Source organism: Lethenteron reissneri, chromosome 72 (genome assembly GCF_015708825.2).
Source record: "Lethenteron reissneri isolate LAM-NWPU_2019-01 chromosome 72, ASM1570882v1, whole genome shotgun sequence".
Taxonomy (NCBI): domain Eukaryota; kingdom Metazoa; phylum Chordata; class Hyperoartia; order Petromyzontiformes; family Petromyzontidae; genus Lethenteron; species Lethenteron reissneri.
Window position 1 is genome coordinate 4,653,303 of NC_083850.1, and position 17,311 is coordinate 4,670,613.

A 17,311-nucleotide genomic window follows, 5' to 3' on the forward strand; every position below is an offset into this window, starting at 1 on the left:
CATGGTAGAATCTTGTGCATGTCGGGGCGTCAAGGGCTCGCACCACAGCCTTGAAGGATTAGGCAGGTCCCTGGCTTCTTTTGAAGAATTTGACCAGGCTCCAGGCACCGGTTCCTCGCACGTGGCGGATCCTTGAGGCACCCCGGGCCTCAAGCTATACATTATAACGCTATACAATAACATTATTAACTAGTGTTATAGATTAGAACAACCTACATTGAAGTGTGATATTCTAATCGCATTCGAATTATTCGAATCACTCCGTAATCCTCTTCGAATCACAGTCGTAAGTATGTAACATGTATGTATGTAATATGTCTGTTTGAAGTATATGTGCATGTAACATATATATATGCAACATGTATGTATGTAATATTGGGTTTGTGTGATTATTTTATATATACATACTGAATATTGCTATTTGATGCCATTGAGATTAACATTCATCCAGCAGTGGACAGCTTGATCTTAATACCACCAAAGTGTTATACAAATAATTGTAATCCCATCCTGATCCTGCACGTTCCGTTTCACATATCCCACCATTGGTTCGCACGTCCATATTACATACATGCATACATGTTACATGCATACATGTTACATCCATACATGTTACATGCAAACATGTAACATGCATAAATGTTACATGCATACACACTACATACAGACATACTACATACAGACATGTTACATGCACATATACTTACTACAAACAGACATATAAAATGCACATATACTTACTACATACAGACATGTTACATGCATGAATGTTACATACTTACGACCGTAGTGTGATTCGAAGAGGACCACGGAGTGATTCGAATAATTTGAATGCGATTCGAATATCACACTTCAATGTAGGTTGTTCTAATCGAATTACAATTATTCGAATCCCACTATAGTCGTATTAGAATCACACTGTCCACTGTTGGATGAATGTGTGGTAAAGAGTATAACAATCACACATTATAACATATATACAATACACATGATTTCAAAAACGTATTTAAACATTTCTATTCATTTTTTAAAACTGAGAATGTCGTTGTCCATGTGTGGAGACGGAGCTCGGTGGAATGTATCATCTCCGCTGTGTTTCGGAATCCGTGTGGTGATCACCCAGTCACATCGCCTAACTCCAGTCACAGCGCCTTACCCTTTAAAATAACACTACAAACTAGTGTTATAGTAAACTAAAATGTTGTGAACTCTAGCAATATAAGCTATGAGCGATACATTATAACGCTATAAAATAACATCATAAACTATTGTTACAGATTAGAACACCGTACATTGAAGTGTGATATTCGAATCTCATTCGAATTCTTAGCTTCACACCGTGGTCCTGTCTTTGCCGCTGGCCCCCGAGGTCTCTCCCTGCTGGGCGCCGACTGCAGGGGGGGGTCCCGCCGTTCCCCGACCCCTCGCTGGTCTGCGAACAGCTGCTGCCGCCGCTGGGCTCATCGCTCGCGGGGTAAGGACTGTCGCCCGACGGTTCCCCTCCCTGGTTCGCACCTCCGCGAGTTCGCGAGAGGGACATGGCTCGTCGCCGGCTCCCGTACGCCTGTAAACGCATCGTTGCCTCTCCGCCAATCAAATGCGACGCCTCCCCTCACACAGCCCCGCGCAGCGATCACACGCTCTGAACGGGGCTCGGAGGGCGAATGACTTTGAACGCACACGCGCGACCGCCGCGAGCGGGTGATCACGTTCGTTTAAAGGGACCGCGGAACGGGTGTTTACGGTGGGTGTGAGCCCTCACAGCGCACAAGTCTCCACGGCGACAGGCGGAGCGGGCACCCGTGTTCTCTAACACACGTAAACTGTGACACTTTAAAGATGAAATATGAAACGACTATAAACTAGTTTTTTATGTAATTTATAATACCGTAAACGGAGGGACAGTATTAGGATATCTATACTCTTTGGTGCTTTCGGCAAAGTCACGTAGGAAGAAATAAAACAAAATAAATCACGACGTTTCGGACGCAACACAAGCGCCCGAAACGATGTCTGCAGCAGACATCGTGCTGCTCGCAGCAGACATCGCGGACATCGCGATTTTCACCTGAAGACGGGCGCTTGTGTTTCGTCCGAAACGTGATTTACCTTGTTTCATTTCTACCTACGTGACTTTACCGAAAGAACCAACGAGTATTAATTCCTGCAGTCACGAAAGCTTCAAATCAATATTAGAATATCATTAGAAGTATTATAATCACAATGTGATCGTAATAGAATCTGCACATATGTATGCATATTACATACATACTATGGTCGTATGTATGTAATATGTATGTCCGTTGGACATGCGAACCGGGGGTCGGATATGCGAACTGGGGGATTAGGATCGGATTAAAATTATTACAATAACACTATTGTGGTATTAGAATTACACTGAGCTAGAATGTACGTTATATGTAGATGCACATCGGGAGTCGTAAATGCAACCTGGGAGGTGCGCGGTTTAGAATCGCATTAAAATTATTATAATAACAACGTGGTCCTATTATAATCACGCTATCGACTGCTGCTGATGTTCGGGTGGCGGCTTCCGATTCGGGCTCTGCTCTTCCTTTACTCGCCTGGTTGGTGCCGCGGGACGCAGCGTCTCATCCGACAGGCGTTGCAGCAGCTGGGTGATGGCATCCGTGAGTTTGTCAACTTTCTCTTCAAGTTGAGGCCGTTTCCCTCGTGGTCTCCTGCCTCTGCGCGTGCTGTGGGTTGCTCATGGCCGAGGTGGAACTGCATTTTGAATCGGGTGTAGACGTTATTTTAGCAACATTTAAGTACAGTGTTGTGTTTAGAATGCGTCTAGACAAGGAAGGTGACTTGTCCTACACGGGCAGCCAAAATGATTACAAATTATGTCATTAAACAATGTGAGTTCATTCATGAGTAGTATTCGCTGAGCCATGATGACACTAACCTACGTACAGTTATGGTTAAACAAAGTGATATTTAGTCACTTAATTCTCAGTTCAGACATGATCATCGCAATCATTTCCAAAGACGTGTGCGGTCCCGCGAGAGCAGTGCCCGGCTACAAATAGCCGGGCAGCAGAAGCAGCAGAATCAGAAGTAGCAGCGTCGCCCTCGAAATGTGATGTTGCTGCTGTTGTTGTCGCTGCTGTTGTTTCTGCTGTAGTTGCTTCTGTTGCTGTAATAAACGCAGGGAGGTGGTGTTCCGTGATGGGATGACGCCTTTGATTAAAGCCTCTGATCAAACTCACCCGATTGACGCCCTTGATCGTCGCATTTGATCAACTCTGATATTGTAGACTCTCACATGTTAAGCTCTATCATAGTGAAACATAATATTATAACCTATGAACTACAACCTATCCATTGTAACGCTGTAAAAGAATATTACCTATTGGGTTTCACTCCCTCGTCGAGAAGGCCGCTCTCTTCCTTTTCTAAAGTTACATGCTAATTTCTCTGCATTCACTTTAAATCGAGGACAAAGTTTTTCCATTTATTCAAAATAAGCGCACAATTACAAACTGAGATGCACTTACATATTCATGCATGAAGCACAATGGGCACAATAACCGTCGGTATGTTAATAGACATGCGGATTGTACCTTCCAAAATTAGCAATCGAATGCAAATATCCTGAAAGACAAAAGATTGGATCCTAGGGGGCGAGTTATAAGGCGGCTCAGAAGCAGAGCTCAATGCCATTTCGAAAGGGAACTTGATGAGGTTGGACGCTCGACTCGTCGCTCTGCTGATCGCCCTTCTACCGCGAGACAACGCAGCCTGGCGAGCACAATTGCTGTGTCGACAGTTAGGCGACTTTGCATCGGGAGAGTTCGTGGCGACATCTTCAGACGGGTTCAAGACATCGATCTACCGTGAATCTCCAAGTAAGTGTCTATTTTCGCGGATAAACTCTTAAACGTGTTCGTCGTCAAATTTATGGGATTTTTTTTGCGTCTCGGTTAGACGCGAGTGTCGTTCTTGTTTTAGCAGTTAACAAAATCCAAAACTCAACGCTAAACATCCTTGCGGCCGATAGCGTACTTTTGACTCGATAACACCGCTGCTGTTACTACGCTCACATGGAGCAGAGACGCTCTCCACACCCCCACGCACACGGAGACAAGAAGCCATTCAATTGCTCTGTGTGTGGGAAGTCATTTTCATGGCCATCAGATCTTCAGAGACACCAGAGAACACACACGGGCAAGAAGCCGTTCCTGTGCCCTGTGTGTGGGAAGGCATTTGCACAATCGTCAACTCTTCAAACTCATCAGAGAACGCACACGGGCGAGAAGCCATTCCTGTGCCCTGTGTGTGGGAAGGCATTTGCACGGTCATCAACTCTTCAAACTCATCAGAGAACGCACACGGGCGAGAAGCCATTCCTGTGCCCTGTGTGTGGGAAGGCATTTGCACAATCATCAACTCTTCAAAACCATCAGAGAACACACACGGGCGAGAAGCCATTCCTGTGCCCTGTGTGTGGGAAGGCATTTTCACAGTCGTCAAATCTTAGCACGCATCAGAAGGTCCACAATTATTGGAAACTGAAATCAAAAGCTGAAGTTCAAGGTGCTGCATTGAGTCCTGAAGAATTTTCCACCCTCGATCCCATGCAGTTGGATCCCGAGAGATGGCTGGATGTAATGGAGTGGCTCGACGATCAAACCGAGAGTCAGGGATGACTTACAGTTTTTGTGAGAGTTTAATGACGTGCACAATGGTGGTTTGTAATGTTATCGGATTACTTGCCGAAGTGGCGTGATGAGCAGTGGTTGTGATATGATTCAATTCCGGACAATATTGTAGTGTTTAAGTCTTCCTGTTGAGCTAAAGTTGGAATGCATCTTTAGTTAGATCTTTTCTCAACATTTTAAACGGGTTTTTACAAGCATATAGCTTTTATTGGTTTGTATTAATCGACTTTAGATAGCCGATTTCAGGATGTACATTGATGACGCGTTCGTTGTATATATGGCCTTGACTTCAACATAGACGCACAGTGAACAAATGTGGTGAACTAATAAGGAAATTCGAGTTTTGACTTAAAAATGGTTGCAGATGAATAAAAAAGTTTTTTTTAACAAATGTGTGTCCGTTAATTTATTCATATCAACAACGTGTTTTAAGCGAGTTTCAGGTGGAGGATCTTCGTCACACAAATCTGCCCTTAACCGGCAGTCTCCCCATTAACATGTGTCCCTGGAGGGGAAAGGGCCCCATTATTTATCGATTCACAACGTTACGGTCCCTAATCATCAAGTATACAGGGAATCCTGTACGCTATGACATGTGAACTGTAACACTATAAACGATAACACGAAACATTAAACTACTACAAACTAGTTTCATCATTTATAACACCAAAAACAGAGGTACGGTATCATAATCTCATTACAAGCAGTAGAATTTCAACGTCATCGTATTAAAATCACATTCTGCGCATATGTATGTATAGCGTACGTGCAAGCGAACTGTGCTCGTATGCATGTAATATGCATCTATGGCCTTTGGACATGCGAACCGGTGGTCGGATATGCGAACGGGGGGTGCAGGATTATGATCGGATTAAAATGATTAGAATATCACGATGGTAGTATTAGAATTACACTGAGCTAGAATGTATGTTAAATGTAGATGCACATCGGGAGTCGTTAATGCGGCCTGGGTGGTGCCAGATTTAGAATCGCATCAAAATTATTAAAATCGCACCATGGTCGTATTAGAATCAAGCTGCCCACTGCTGGTAGAATTCTACATCGCAATGGCACCGAATAGAACTATACAGTATTGATATTTTGCGTGGAGCCTACAAGCGCAACCTGGCGCATTTTGACCTGGTTCTCGACGCCCGTCCCGCGCCCATGGTAGAATCTTGTGCATGTCGGGGCGTCAAGGGTTCGCACCGCAGCCTTGAAGGATTAGGCAGGTCCTTGGCTTCTTTTGAAGAATTTGACCAGGCTCCAGGCACCGGTTCCTCGCAGGATCTTCTCAATTATTTCCATGAACGTGTGGGGTCCCACGAGAGCAGGGCCGGCCACAAACATTCGGGCAGCAGTTTGAGCAGAAGCAGAAGTCGCTGCTTTGCCATCGAACGGTTTCGTAGCTGCTGTAGTTGCTTCTGTTACTGTTATATAGGCAGCATGTTGATGTCCGGTGATGGGATAACGCCTTTGATGAAAAACTCTGATCCAACAAGTCACCTTCCTTGTCGAGACGCATTCTAAACACAATACTGTCCTTTAATATATTGCTAAAATAACGTCTACACCCGATTCAACATGCAGTTCCACCTCGGCCATGAGCAACCCACAGCACGCCCAGAGGGAGGAGACCACGAGGGAGACGGCCTCAACTTGAAGAGAAAGTTGACAAACTCACGGATGCCATCACCCAGCTGCTGCAACGCCTGTCGGATGAGACGCTGCGTCCCGCGGCACCAACCAGGCGAGTAAAGGAAGAGCAGAGCCCGAATCGGAAGCCGCCACCCGAACATCAGCAGCAGTCGATAGCGTGATTCTAATAGGACCACGTTGTTATTATCATAAATTTAATGCGATCAAAACCGCGCACCTCCCATTTTGCATTTACGACTCGCGATATGCATCTACATATAACATACATTCTAGCTCAGTGTAATTCTAATACGACCATAGTGTTATTGTAATAATTTTAATCCGATCCTAATCCCCCAGTTCGCATATCCGACCCCCGGTTCGCATGTCCAACGGACATACATATTACATACATACGACCATAGTATGTATGTATGTAATATGCATACATATGTGCAGATTCTATTACGATCACATTGCGATTATAAAACTTCTAATGATATTCTAATATTGATTTTAAGCTTTTGTGACTGCAGGAATTAATACTCGTTGGTTCTTTCGGTAAAGTCACGTAGGTAGAAATGAAACAAGGTAAATCACGTTTCGGACGAAACACAAGCGCCCGTCTTCAGGTGAAAATCGCGATATCCGCGATGTCTGCTGCGAGCAGCACGATCTCTGCTGCAGACATCGTTTCGGGCGCTTGTGTTGCGTCCGAAACGTCGTTATTTATTTTGTTTTATTTCTACCTACGTGACTTTACCGAAAGAACCAAAGAGTATAGATATTCTAATACTGTCCCTCCGTTTACGGTCTTATAAATTATATAAAAAAAACTAGTTTATATTTGTTTAATGTTTAATGTTATCTTTAAAGCGTTACAGTTTACATGTTTTAGAGTACAAGTGATCTCCAGTATACTTCGGAATTAGGGAACGGAACGTTGCTAAACTATTTATAACGGGGACCTTTCAACTCTAGGAACACATGTTGATGGTGGAGACAGTCAAGACGTTGCCGGTTAAGGTCAGACTTGTGTTGCTGCAGTTGCTGCTGCTGCAGTTGCTGCTGCAGTTGCTGCTGCTGCAGTTCCTGTTGCAGTTGCTGCTGCAGTTGCTGCTGCAGATGCTCCTGCAGTTGCTCCTGCAGTTGCTGCTGCAGTTGCTGCTGTTGCAGTTGCTGCTGCTGCAGTTGCTGCTGCTGCAGTTGCTGCTGCTGTTGCTGCTGCTGCAGTTGCTGCTGGGGCAGTTGCTGCTGCTGCAGTTGCTGCTGCTGCAGTTGCTGCTGCTGCAGTTGCTGCTGCAGTTGCTTCTGCTGCTGCAGTTGCTGCTGCTGCTGCTGCTGCAGTTGCTGCTGCTGCAGTTGCTGCTGCTGCAGTTGCTGCTGCTGCAGTTGCTGCTGGGGCAGTTGCTGCTGCTGCAGTTGCTGCTGCTATTGCAGTTGCTACTATGTGGTAATGGAATTTAATAGCTATTTACAGTAAATACACACATTTAAAGAGTATACCAATCACACATTATAACATATTTAGAATACACATGATTTCAAAAACGTATTTAAACATTTCTATTCATTATTTTTTTAACTGAGAATATCGTTGTGGAGCGCAGTGGATCGTATCGTCTCAGCTGCTTTTCGGAATCCGTGTGATAACCCAGTCACATCGCCTAACTACAGTGACAGCACCTTACCCAAGCTACATCTCCCCAACAAGGCATCCTTACCGATGCTGTGTATTGTGTTTATGGGATAACAGAGGTGTGTATTTTCCCATACGCCTTGCCCAAAACGACTGATTGTCCGCTTAACAGCCTAGCCTGTAAACAACCATTGGTGATAGTGTTGTTTGAGAGCAGCTATTAAAGTCGCTGCAGCCAACGAGGTGGTGGCTGGCCAAACCATGCCTCGCTGTTGGTCTCCGGGGTGATGACGGATACAACCAGACCAAGCGGAGACCATGTACCAGATCGGATTTTGGTTACTGATGTTAGAGTGATTGTGTTGCAAGTGTGGTCACTACGCGTCTGTACGTGCTCACACACGAAGCTCGGCGATTTTTGGCAACGCCACGGGGCTGCATTCACTTTAAATCGAGGACAATGGAGGGCAGGTGGAACGTGTTTTTCCATTTATTCAAAATAAGCGCATAATTACACACTGAGATGCACTTACATTATCATGCATGAAGCACAATGGGCACATTACCCTTCGGTATGTTAATCTACATGCGGATTGTGACTTCCAAAATTAACAATCGAATGCAAATATCCTTAAAGACAAAGGATTGGATCCTAGGGGGGGAGTTATAAGGCGGCTCAGAAGCAGAGCTCAATGCCATTTCGAGAGGGAACTTGATGAGGTTGGACGCTCGACTCGTCGCTCTGCTGATCGCCCTTCAACCGCGAGACAACGCAGCCTGGCGAGCACAATTGCTGTGTCGACAGTTAGGCGACTTTGCGTCGGGAGAGTTCGTGGCGACATCTTCAGACGGGTTCCAGACATCGATATACCGTGAATCTCCAGGTAAGTGTCTATTTTCGCGGATAAACCCTTAAACGTGTTCGTCGTCAAATTAGCGGTATTTTTTTGCGTCTCGGTTAGACGCGAGTGTCGTTCTTGTTTTAGCAGTTAACAAAATCCCAAACTCAACGCTAAACATCATTGCGGCCGATAGCGTACATTTGACTCGATAACACCGCTGCTGTTACTACGCTCACATGGAGCAGAGACGCTCTCCACAGCCCCACGCACACGGAGTCAAGAAGCAATTCAATTGCTCTGTGTGTGGGAAGTCATTTTCACGGCCATCACATCTTAAGAGACACCAGAGAACACACACGGGCGAGAAGCCGTTCCTGTGCTCTGTGTGTGGGAAGACATTTTCAAAGTCATCAAATCTTCATAGTCATCAGAGAACACACACGGGCGAGAAGCCATTCCTGTGCCCTGTGTGTGGGAAGACATTTGCAGACTCATCAACTCTTCATAGTCATCAGAGAACACACACGGGCGAGAAGCCATTCCTGTGCCCTGTGTGTGGGAAGACATTTTCCAAGTCATCAAATCTTCATAGTCATCAGAGAACACACACGGGCGAGAAGCCATTCGTGTGCCCTGTGTGTGGGAAGACATTTGCAGACTCATCAACTCTTCATAGTCATCAGAGAACACACACGGGCGAGAAGCCATTCCTGTGCCCTGTGTGTGGGAAGACATTTGCAGACTCATCAACTCTTCATAGTCATCAGAGAACACACACGGGCGAGAAGCCATTCCTGTGCCCTGTGTGTGGGAAGACATTTGCAGACTCATCAACTCTTCATAGTCATCAGAGAACACACACGGGCGAGAAGCCATTCCTGTGCCCTGTGTGTGGGAAGACATTTGCAGACTCATCAACTCTTCATAGTCATCAGAGAACACACACGGGCGAGAAGCCATTCCTGTGCCCTGTGTGTGGGAAGACATTTTCCAAGTCATCAAATCTTCATAGTCATCAGAGAACACACACGGGCGAGAAGCCATTCGTGTGCCCTGTGTGTGGGAAGACATTTGCAGACTCATCAACTCTTCATAGTCATCAGAGAACACACACAGGCGAGAAGCCATTCCTGTGCCCTGTGTGTGGGAAGACATTTGCAGACTCATCAACTCTTCATAGTCATCAGAGAACACACACAGGCGAGAAGCCATTCCTGTGCCCTGTGTGTGGGAAGACATTTGCAGACTCATCAACTCTTCATAGTCATCAGAGAACGCACACGGGCGAGAAGCCATTCTTGTGCCCTGTGTGTGGGAAGGCATTTTCACAGTCGTCAAATCTTAGCACGCATCAGAAGGTTCACAATGATTGGAAACTGAAATCAAAAGCTGAAGTTCAAGGTGCTGCATTGAGTCCTGAAGAATTTTCCACCCTCGATCCCATGCAGTTGGATCCCGAGAGATGGCTGGATGTAATGGAGTGGCTCGACGATCAAACCGAGAGTCAGGGTTGACTGAACAAATATTACGTCAGGTAATATTTGTTAGTTTTACAGTTTTTGTGAGAGTTTAATGACGTGCACAATGGTGGTTTGTAATGTTATCGGATTACTTGCCGAAGTGGCGTGATGAGCAGTGGTTGTGATATGATTCAATTCCGGACAATATTGTAGTGTTTAAGTCTTCCTGTTGAGCTAAAGTTGGAATGCATCTTTAGTTAGATCTTTTCTCAACATTTTAAACGGGTTTTTTCAAGCATATAGCTTTTTTTGGTTGGTATTAATCGACTTTAGATAACCGATTTAAGGATGTACATTGATGACGCGTTCGTTGGATATATGGCCTTGACTTCAACATAGACGCACAGTGAACAAATGTGGTGAACTAATCAGGAAATCATGGGGAATGATACTTGAACGCTTTGGTATTCCTGGAACGGAAATGGTTTGCATTGTACTGGAAATGTGTGAACATAGGACATAATAAATATTCCCTTCGAGTTTTGACGTAAAAATGATTGCAGATGAATAAAAACGTATTTTTAACAAATGTTTGTCCGTTCTTTATTTTATAATGTTCCTAGCAAAAACATGTTAAGATAATTTCAGGTGGAGGATCTCCGTCACACAAGTGTGCCCTTAACCGGCAGCATCTTGGCTGTCTACCCGATTAACACGTGTTCCTTGAGGGGAAAGGTCCCCGTAGTTAATCGTTCATCAACGTACCAGTCCCTAATCCCGAAGTATGTCGGGGATAAACTGTACTTTATAACATGTAAACTGTAATACTATAAACGATAACACTAAACATTAAACGATTATAAACTAGTGTTTTAATTTAAAACCATATAAACGGAGGTAAGGTATTATAATATCATTAGAAGCATTAGAATCACAGTGTGGTCGTATACGAATCGCACTCTGCTCATATGTTTGTATAGTGTACGTGCAAGGATCGGAGAAAAATTATTACAATTACAACATGGTCATATGCAATCACGATGTTGCTGCAACAGCAGCAGCAACTGCAGCAGCAACTGCAGCAGCAACTGCAGCAGCAACTGCAGCAGCAACTGCAGCAGCAACTGCAGCAGCAACTGCAGCAGCAGCAACTGCAGCAGCAGCAACTGCAGCAGCAGCACCTTCAGAGATGCTGCATCCCGCGGCACCATCCAGGCGAAGAAAGGAAGAGCAGAGCCCGAATCGATTATACTCATTTTGATATTCTAAACAACCGAGCACCTCCCAGTTTGCATTTACGACTCCCAATGCGCATATACATATAACATACACTCTAGCTCAGTGTAATTCTAATACCACCATAGTGTTATTCTAATAATTTTCATTGATTCCTAATCCTGCACGCCCCAGTTAGCATACATATTACAGTTCACATGGCCGTACACTATTATACATATGTAGAGAAGTTCCCAGGACGCACTCGGAGACGAATGTGAGGTTTAAGGGCTGTCGCCGAGTGTTTATTAAAGTTATTGACATACACCAGGTGTACCAACTTCCCAGGGGTGAGGGGTGCCGGGCTCGGTCCCACTGGTGCCCCCGACACAGTCGGCTGCCCCGTGCTGCCTCCTCTGCGCCGGCCGTGGGCTCAGCCAACACGGCCGGCCGAGGAGCGCAGCCACCTCCAGCCCTGGCGCTGCGCTCTTTCCTATCCCGACTCCATTGCCCCTGGCTCCCCGTTCCACCTGACTCCGAGCCCCGACTTCTGCACAGACCCCATGTTGTTGCTGCTTAATATGCTTCAGTTCCAGTGGTGTTCCGTGATGGGATAACAAACTTTGATCAAATACTTTTATCAAACGAGTCATTACAATTGTAACGATTCATTATTGCACGGGCTAATATTTGGTTTGTGCGATTATTTTATACATACACTAGCTGTACTACCCGGCTTCGCCCGGGACTTGTATCCACCACGGCCGGCCGCCTTTGTCTCCCCAGTGGCGATGTTAATACGCCACACCAGTTACTCGTTTGAGGCTGAGTCGACCTAGGGGAGGTTCAAATAATCGTCACCGGTGGTGGCCGTGAGCGGGAATGGAACTCGGTTCGCCGGGTTTGTAGCGCAGCGTAGCGTTAACCACTACACCCACCGCTCCTCACACACCACACACGCACAGACACACACACAGACACACACACAGACACACGCAGACACACACAGACAGACACACACACAGACACACAGACAGCACGCTAACCACTACACTACCGCTCCCCACACACCACACACGCACACACACAGACACACACACAGACACACACACACAGACACACACACACAGACACAGAGAGCACGCTAAGCACTACACTACCGTTCCCCCTACACAACACACGCGCGCGCGTCCATAGGTACACATACACGCGCTTGCTGCAGACACACACGACTGTCAGGGTGCGTACGGCAGTAAACGACTGAAAAAAGAAAGCGGCAATGCTGCGCGAGGAACGCCTTAGACCTGCAACACATTTGTGTAATGCGAGCGTAAACACACAAACACATACAAACACATACACACACATACACACACAAAAACATAGACAATACACACACACATACATGCAGACACACATACATACACACATGCATACAGACACACAGACATACACATAAACACATACACACATACACATGACCCGGCTTCACCCGGGACTTGGATCCAGCACGCCTGGCCGCCTTTGTCTCCCCAGTGGCGATGTTAATACGCCACACCAGTTACTCGTTTTGAGGCTGAGTCCCTCCCTCGCCACTATCCCTCCCTCGCCACTCTGCCTCCCTCACCACTCTGTAGAGGACGTGAAATTTGTATGAATTTACCTCAGAGTGGCGTGGTGGGTGTCGAGGCCTAGCACCGTGCAGAGCCTCCCGCCTCGCCTGATTTTCCCACCCGGCGAACGCTGGGTACGGGTGGCGTTCCTTCCCCCCGCCCCTAGCGCTCGAACAATACTGTGAAATGGCTATTATTTAATTATTTACGGAGCCTATGAAAGTGGCGAAGGCGTGGCTAGCCGTTGGCAGGGGCAACCGCCGTCCAATGAAAGTGCAGCCCTTGGCGAAGGCGTCGCTAGCCGTTGCCAGGTCCAATGAAAGCGGCGAAGGCGTCGCTAGCCGTAGGCAGGGGCAACCGGCGTCCAATGAAAGTGCGTATGGTCCGAAATCCACACACACACACACAGACAGACAGACATGCACGATTTTATATCTTAAACAACTACGCTGCGTGCGTATCTGGACGTTAATTTATTTACGGACCCGCCCAAACAGCTCGCTCTGATTCGATGAAAATAATACAGCCGGCAAAAAGCCACAGCTCACTTTGATTCGATAAAAATAATTAATTAACACGCCCGGAAGAGAGCGACAGCATAGGTTTGGCAAGGTCTGCGCCGCAATGCTGCAGTGCACTGTGGGCGCAGACCCTGCGCTGTGTGAGTGTGGTGTGTATGCAAGTGTGCGAATGGTAGTTACGCTAATATTACGTTTATTTATGTAAAAAATGGGTGCTGCGTGCTGCGATTAGTGGAGTCCCCAAACAACTTTACCTTACGAGTCGGCAGGGGTCGCTATACAGTAAGTCTTAGCGGACTGAGCTGGCAGCTTCACCTGCCGGGACCACGGCCAGTTGCGTAGCGCACCCCACCAGTTTCGCCCATGGGTCAATACCCCCATGGGGCAACCCAGCTGACTGTTTGATGGGTACAATGGGTACTATCCGGCTTATTACCATTATTATGTATTGACGTTGATCACGTCTCCATGGACGGCTTGCTGTCTACTTCCGTTGTGTAATTCAGATGTTGTGCATGCTGCTGCTCGTAAGGGCATGTGTTGCATAATATGCAGCATGTGTCTGCGTATCATGTTTGCCACGGATGTAGTTGGCGTTACTGTACATTTATCATGTTTTGGAGTGCCAATCCCATGCATTTTGAAATGTAATAAACTGTCTAAAAAAGTTGCAGCCCGGCCCCCGCCGCTGTCACTCTCTGGCCGTTGCACAAGCCATATCCGAATTTGCGACATGCTAAAACAATGAGTACAGTGTGACACCACCCAGGTAACTCCCGGGATCAAAATGGGCATCGGAAAGTGATCGCTTTATTGAGATGATTATGGTACTACCACAGGGTATTGTGAACGGTTCAGGAGGAGAAGAGGTCTGGATTTCTAAGTCTCACAGTACCAGTAAGAAGCGCCGGGTGGGGGATGCCCTCCACTGGGGTACAAATTCTGTCATTATTAGTATACGATCATGCAATGTTTCTATCTGCAAGCTGTCATAACTGCAACGATCCCCGTTATTGTTCGATTGAGAAATGGAGTGACCCACACCTCTGATATCATATGTGAGGAACCCAAAAATCTGATGCATGCGTAAAACACCCACAATGGGAATACGTAAACGTAAAAACACCAACAAATTTTTTTTATAAGAAAAAAATAGGTGGCCCCATAACGGATTTGTCTGTGTGTGTACATACAGACGGAGGATGCAGGGGCTAACCTGTGTGCGATCGGAACGGTGCAATTTCTGACCAATGTCACTGTGGATGGCGCACACGCTGACGCACACCGGAGCTGTGTCTTTGCCATGCAAGGGCATGGTGGATGGTGAAGCGCATATGGATGGTGCGTTACGAATAAAATTAAACAAAACAAACCGCTGGAAGCAGCCATGCGAGCAGGCTACCTTGAGAGCGATCGCGAATGGGTTGCGTGTCTGGAAGAAGCCTCGCTCTTTCAGATGCCGTACCAGCTTCGTCAACTCTTCGCTACCATTCTGCTGTATTCCATGCCAGCAGATACCAAGGCTCTCTGGGATAAATTCTACGACGAATTGGCTCGCGATTACGAGTACCAGTACCGCCAGCTGACCAACAAAGAAGAAATGCTAAATCTTCTTGGTTCTTTCGCTAAAGTCACGTACAAGGGAAGTAATGAAATAAAAAAAATTAAACATAATAAAATAATTCTCACGACGTTTCGGCCACAACGCAAGCCGCCGTCCTCAGGTGAAAACCAAGTCTGTCGAGGCGACAGCGTCTGAATGAAACAGCACACGTGCTTGGAGCATATATATAAGCTGGGTTGGAAGGGGGAGGAAGAGCGCCTTGACAAAATAATTTGCATATCAAGAGCAATTTAGCATATTTATGGGAAATGCAGGTATGCGATTAGTACTTCTTATGCCCGTGCATTATGCAGGATTAGCAGCATCAAAGGGAGGGGATATGAGAAATGCAGGTATGTGATTAGTACTACTTATACCAGTGCATTATGCAGGATTAGCAGCATTAAAGAAAATAAAAGAAATGGTAAAGTTCAAGACCCTTCACAGCCTCCACGAGTTCCTCACGGCAGGTGGGATGGCTCTGTCGGACTTTGACGACCTCCTGCAGCTTTCCGAGTACCCACACTTGGTCTTGGACTCGCTGCTTGAGAACAACCATATCCGCCGCGAATTGGACACGAAGGACTTTCTATTTCGACTTCGGCGCAAACAGTTCCCCATTGTCCCAGCATTCGCGATGACCATCAACAAGGCGCAAGGGCAAACTGTTCACAACCTGGGATTATATCTACCAACTCCATGCTTCTCGCACGGCCAACTGTACGTGGCACTATCGCGAGTCACGGCAAGATCCAACATCAAGGCGCTTATTGAGGGACCTGACGACGAGGAGGAAGACGGAGTGTACACGAAGAATATCGTGAAGCGCCAGATAGTTGAATAAGTTGCATTCTATATTTCAATCACTTGCATTCTTAAATATTGTCGATTCAGCGTCTCATAAAAATACATATAACCTCACAAAAATAAACATTGAACAATCACCAAAACATGTATATTGTGTCCAGCCACTTTCAACTCCCAACCAACCAAGCATATACACACCGCCCGCGAAGCGGGCGGCAACTGCTAGTCTTCTTAAACAACTACGCTGGTTTGGTCGTCTGCGTGCGTATCTGGACGTTAATTTATTTACGGACCCGCCCAAACAGCTCGCTCTGATTCGATGAAAATAAAACAGCCGGAAAAAAGCCACAGCTCACTTTGATTCGATAAAAATAAATAATTAACACGCCCGGAAGAGAGCGATAGCATAGGTTTGGCAAGGTCTGCGCCGCAGTGCTGCAGTGCACTGTGGGCGCAGACCCTGCGCTGTGTGAGTGTGGTGTGTATGCAAGTGTGCGAATGGTAGTTACGCTAATATTACGTTTATTTATGTAAAAAATGGGTGCTGCGTGCTGCGATTAGTGGAGTCCCCAAACAACTTTACCTTACGAGTAGGCAGGGGTCGCTATACAGTAAGTCTTAGCGGACTGAGCTGGCACCTTCACCTGCCCGGACCACGGCCAGTTGCTTAGCGCACCCTACAGTTTCGCCCATGGGTCAATACCCCCATGGGGCAACCCAGCTGACTGTTTGATGGGTACAATTGGTACTTTTCGGTTTATCCGGCTTATTACCATTATTATGTATTGCCGTTGATCACGTCTCCATGGACGGCTTGCTGTCTACTTCGGTTGTGTAATTCAGATGTTGTGCATGCTGCTGCTGGTAAGGGCATGTGTTGCATAATATGCAGCATGTGTCCGCGTATCATGTTTGGCACGGATGCAGTTGGCGTTACTGTACATTCATGATGTTTGGGAGTGCCAATCCCATGCACTTTGAAATTTAATAAACTGTCAAAAAAGGTTGCAGCCCGGCTCCCGCCGCTGTCACTCTCTGCCCGTTGCACAAGACATGCTAAAACAATCAGTACAGTGTGACACCACCCGGGTAACTCCCGGGATCAAAATGGCCATTGGAAAGTGATCGCTTTATTGAGATGATAATGGTACTACCACAGGGTAATGTGAACGCTTCAGGAGGAGGAGAGTTCTGGATTTGTAAGTCTCACAGTACCGGTAAGAAGCGCCGGGTGGGGGATGCCCTCCACTGGGGTACAAATTCTGTAATTATTAGTATACGATCATGC

At 46.4% G+C, this 17,311-nt stretch overlaps 2 protein-coding genes across 2 annotated transcripts in view; one reads left to right on the forward strand and one right to left on the reverse strand.

Annotated features, from left to right (window-relative positions):
• Window positions 1–17,311, reverse strand: part of LOC133361338 (zinc finger protein 208-like) — a gene marked incomplete at both ends in the record, with an annotated part of 534,864 nt that overhangs the window by 225,091 nt on the left and 292,462 nt on the right. The window lies entirely within an intron of this gene.
• LOC133361306 (oocyte zinc finger protein XlCOF6-like) overlaps window positions 4,140–17,311 on the forward strand; it is a gene marked incomplete at its 5' end in the record, with an annotated part of 253,533 nt that continues 240,361 nt past the window's right edge. The window contains 2 exons of the mRNA XM_061580244.1: window positions 4,140–4,553; window positions 9,086–10,152. Of these exons, the coding sequence (XP_061436228.1) occupies window positions 4,140–4,553; window positions 9,086–10,152 (1,481 nt within the window). The remainder of the gene's footprint in view (window positions 4,554–9,085; window positions 10,153–17,311) is intronic.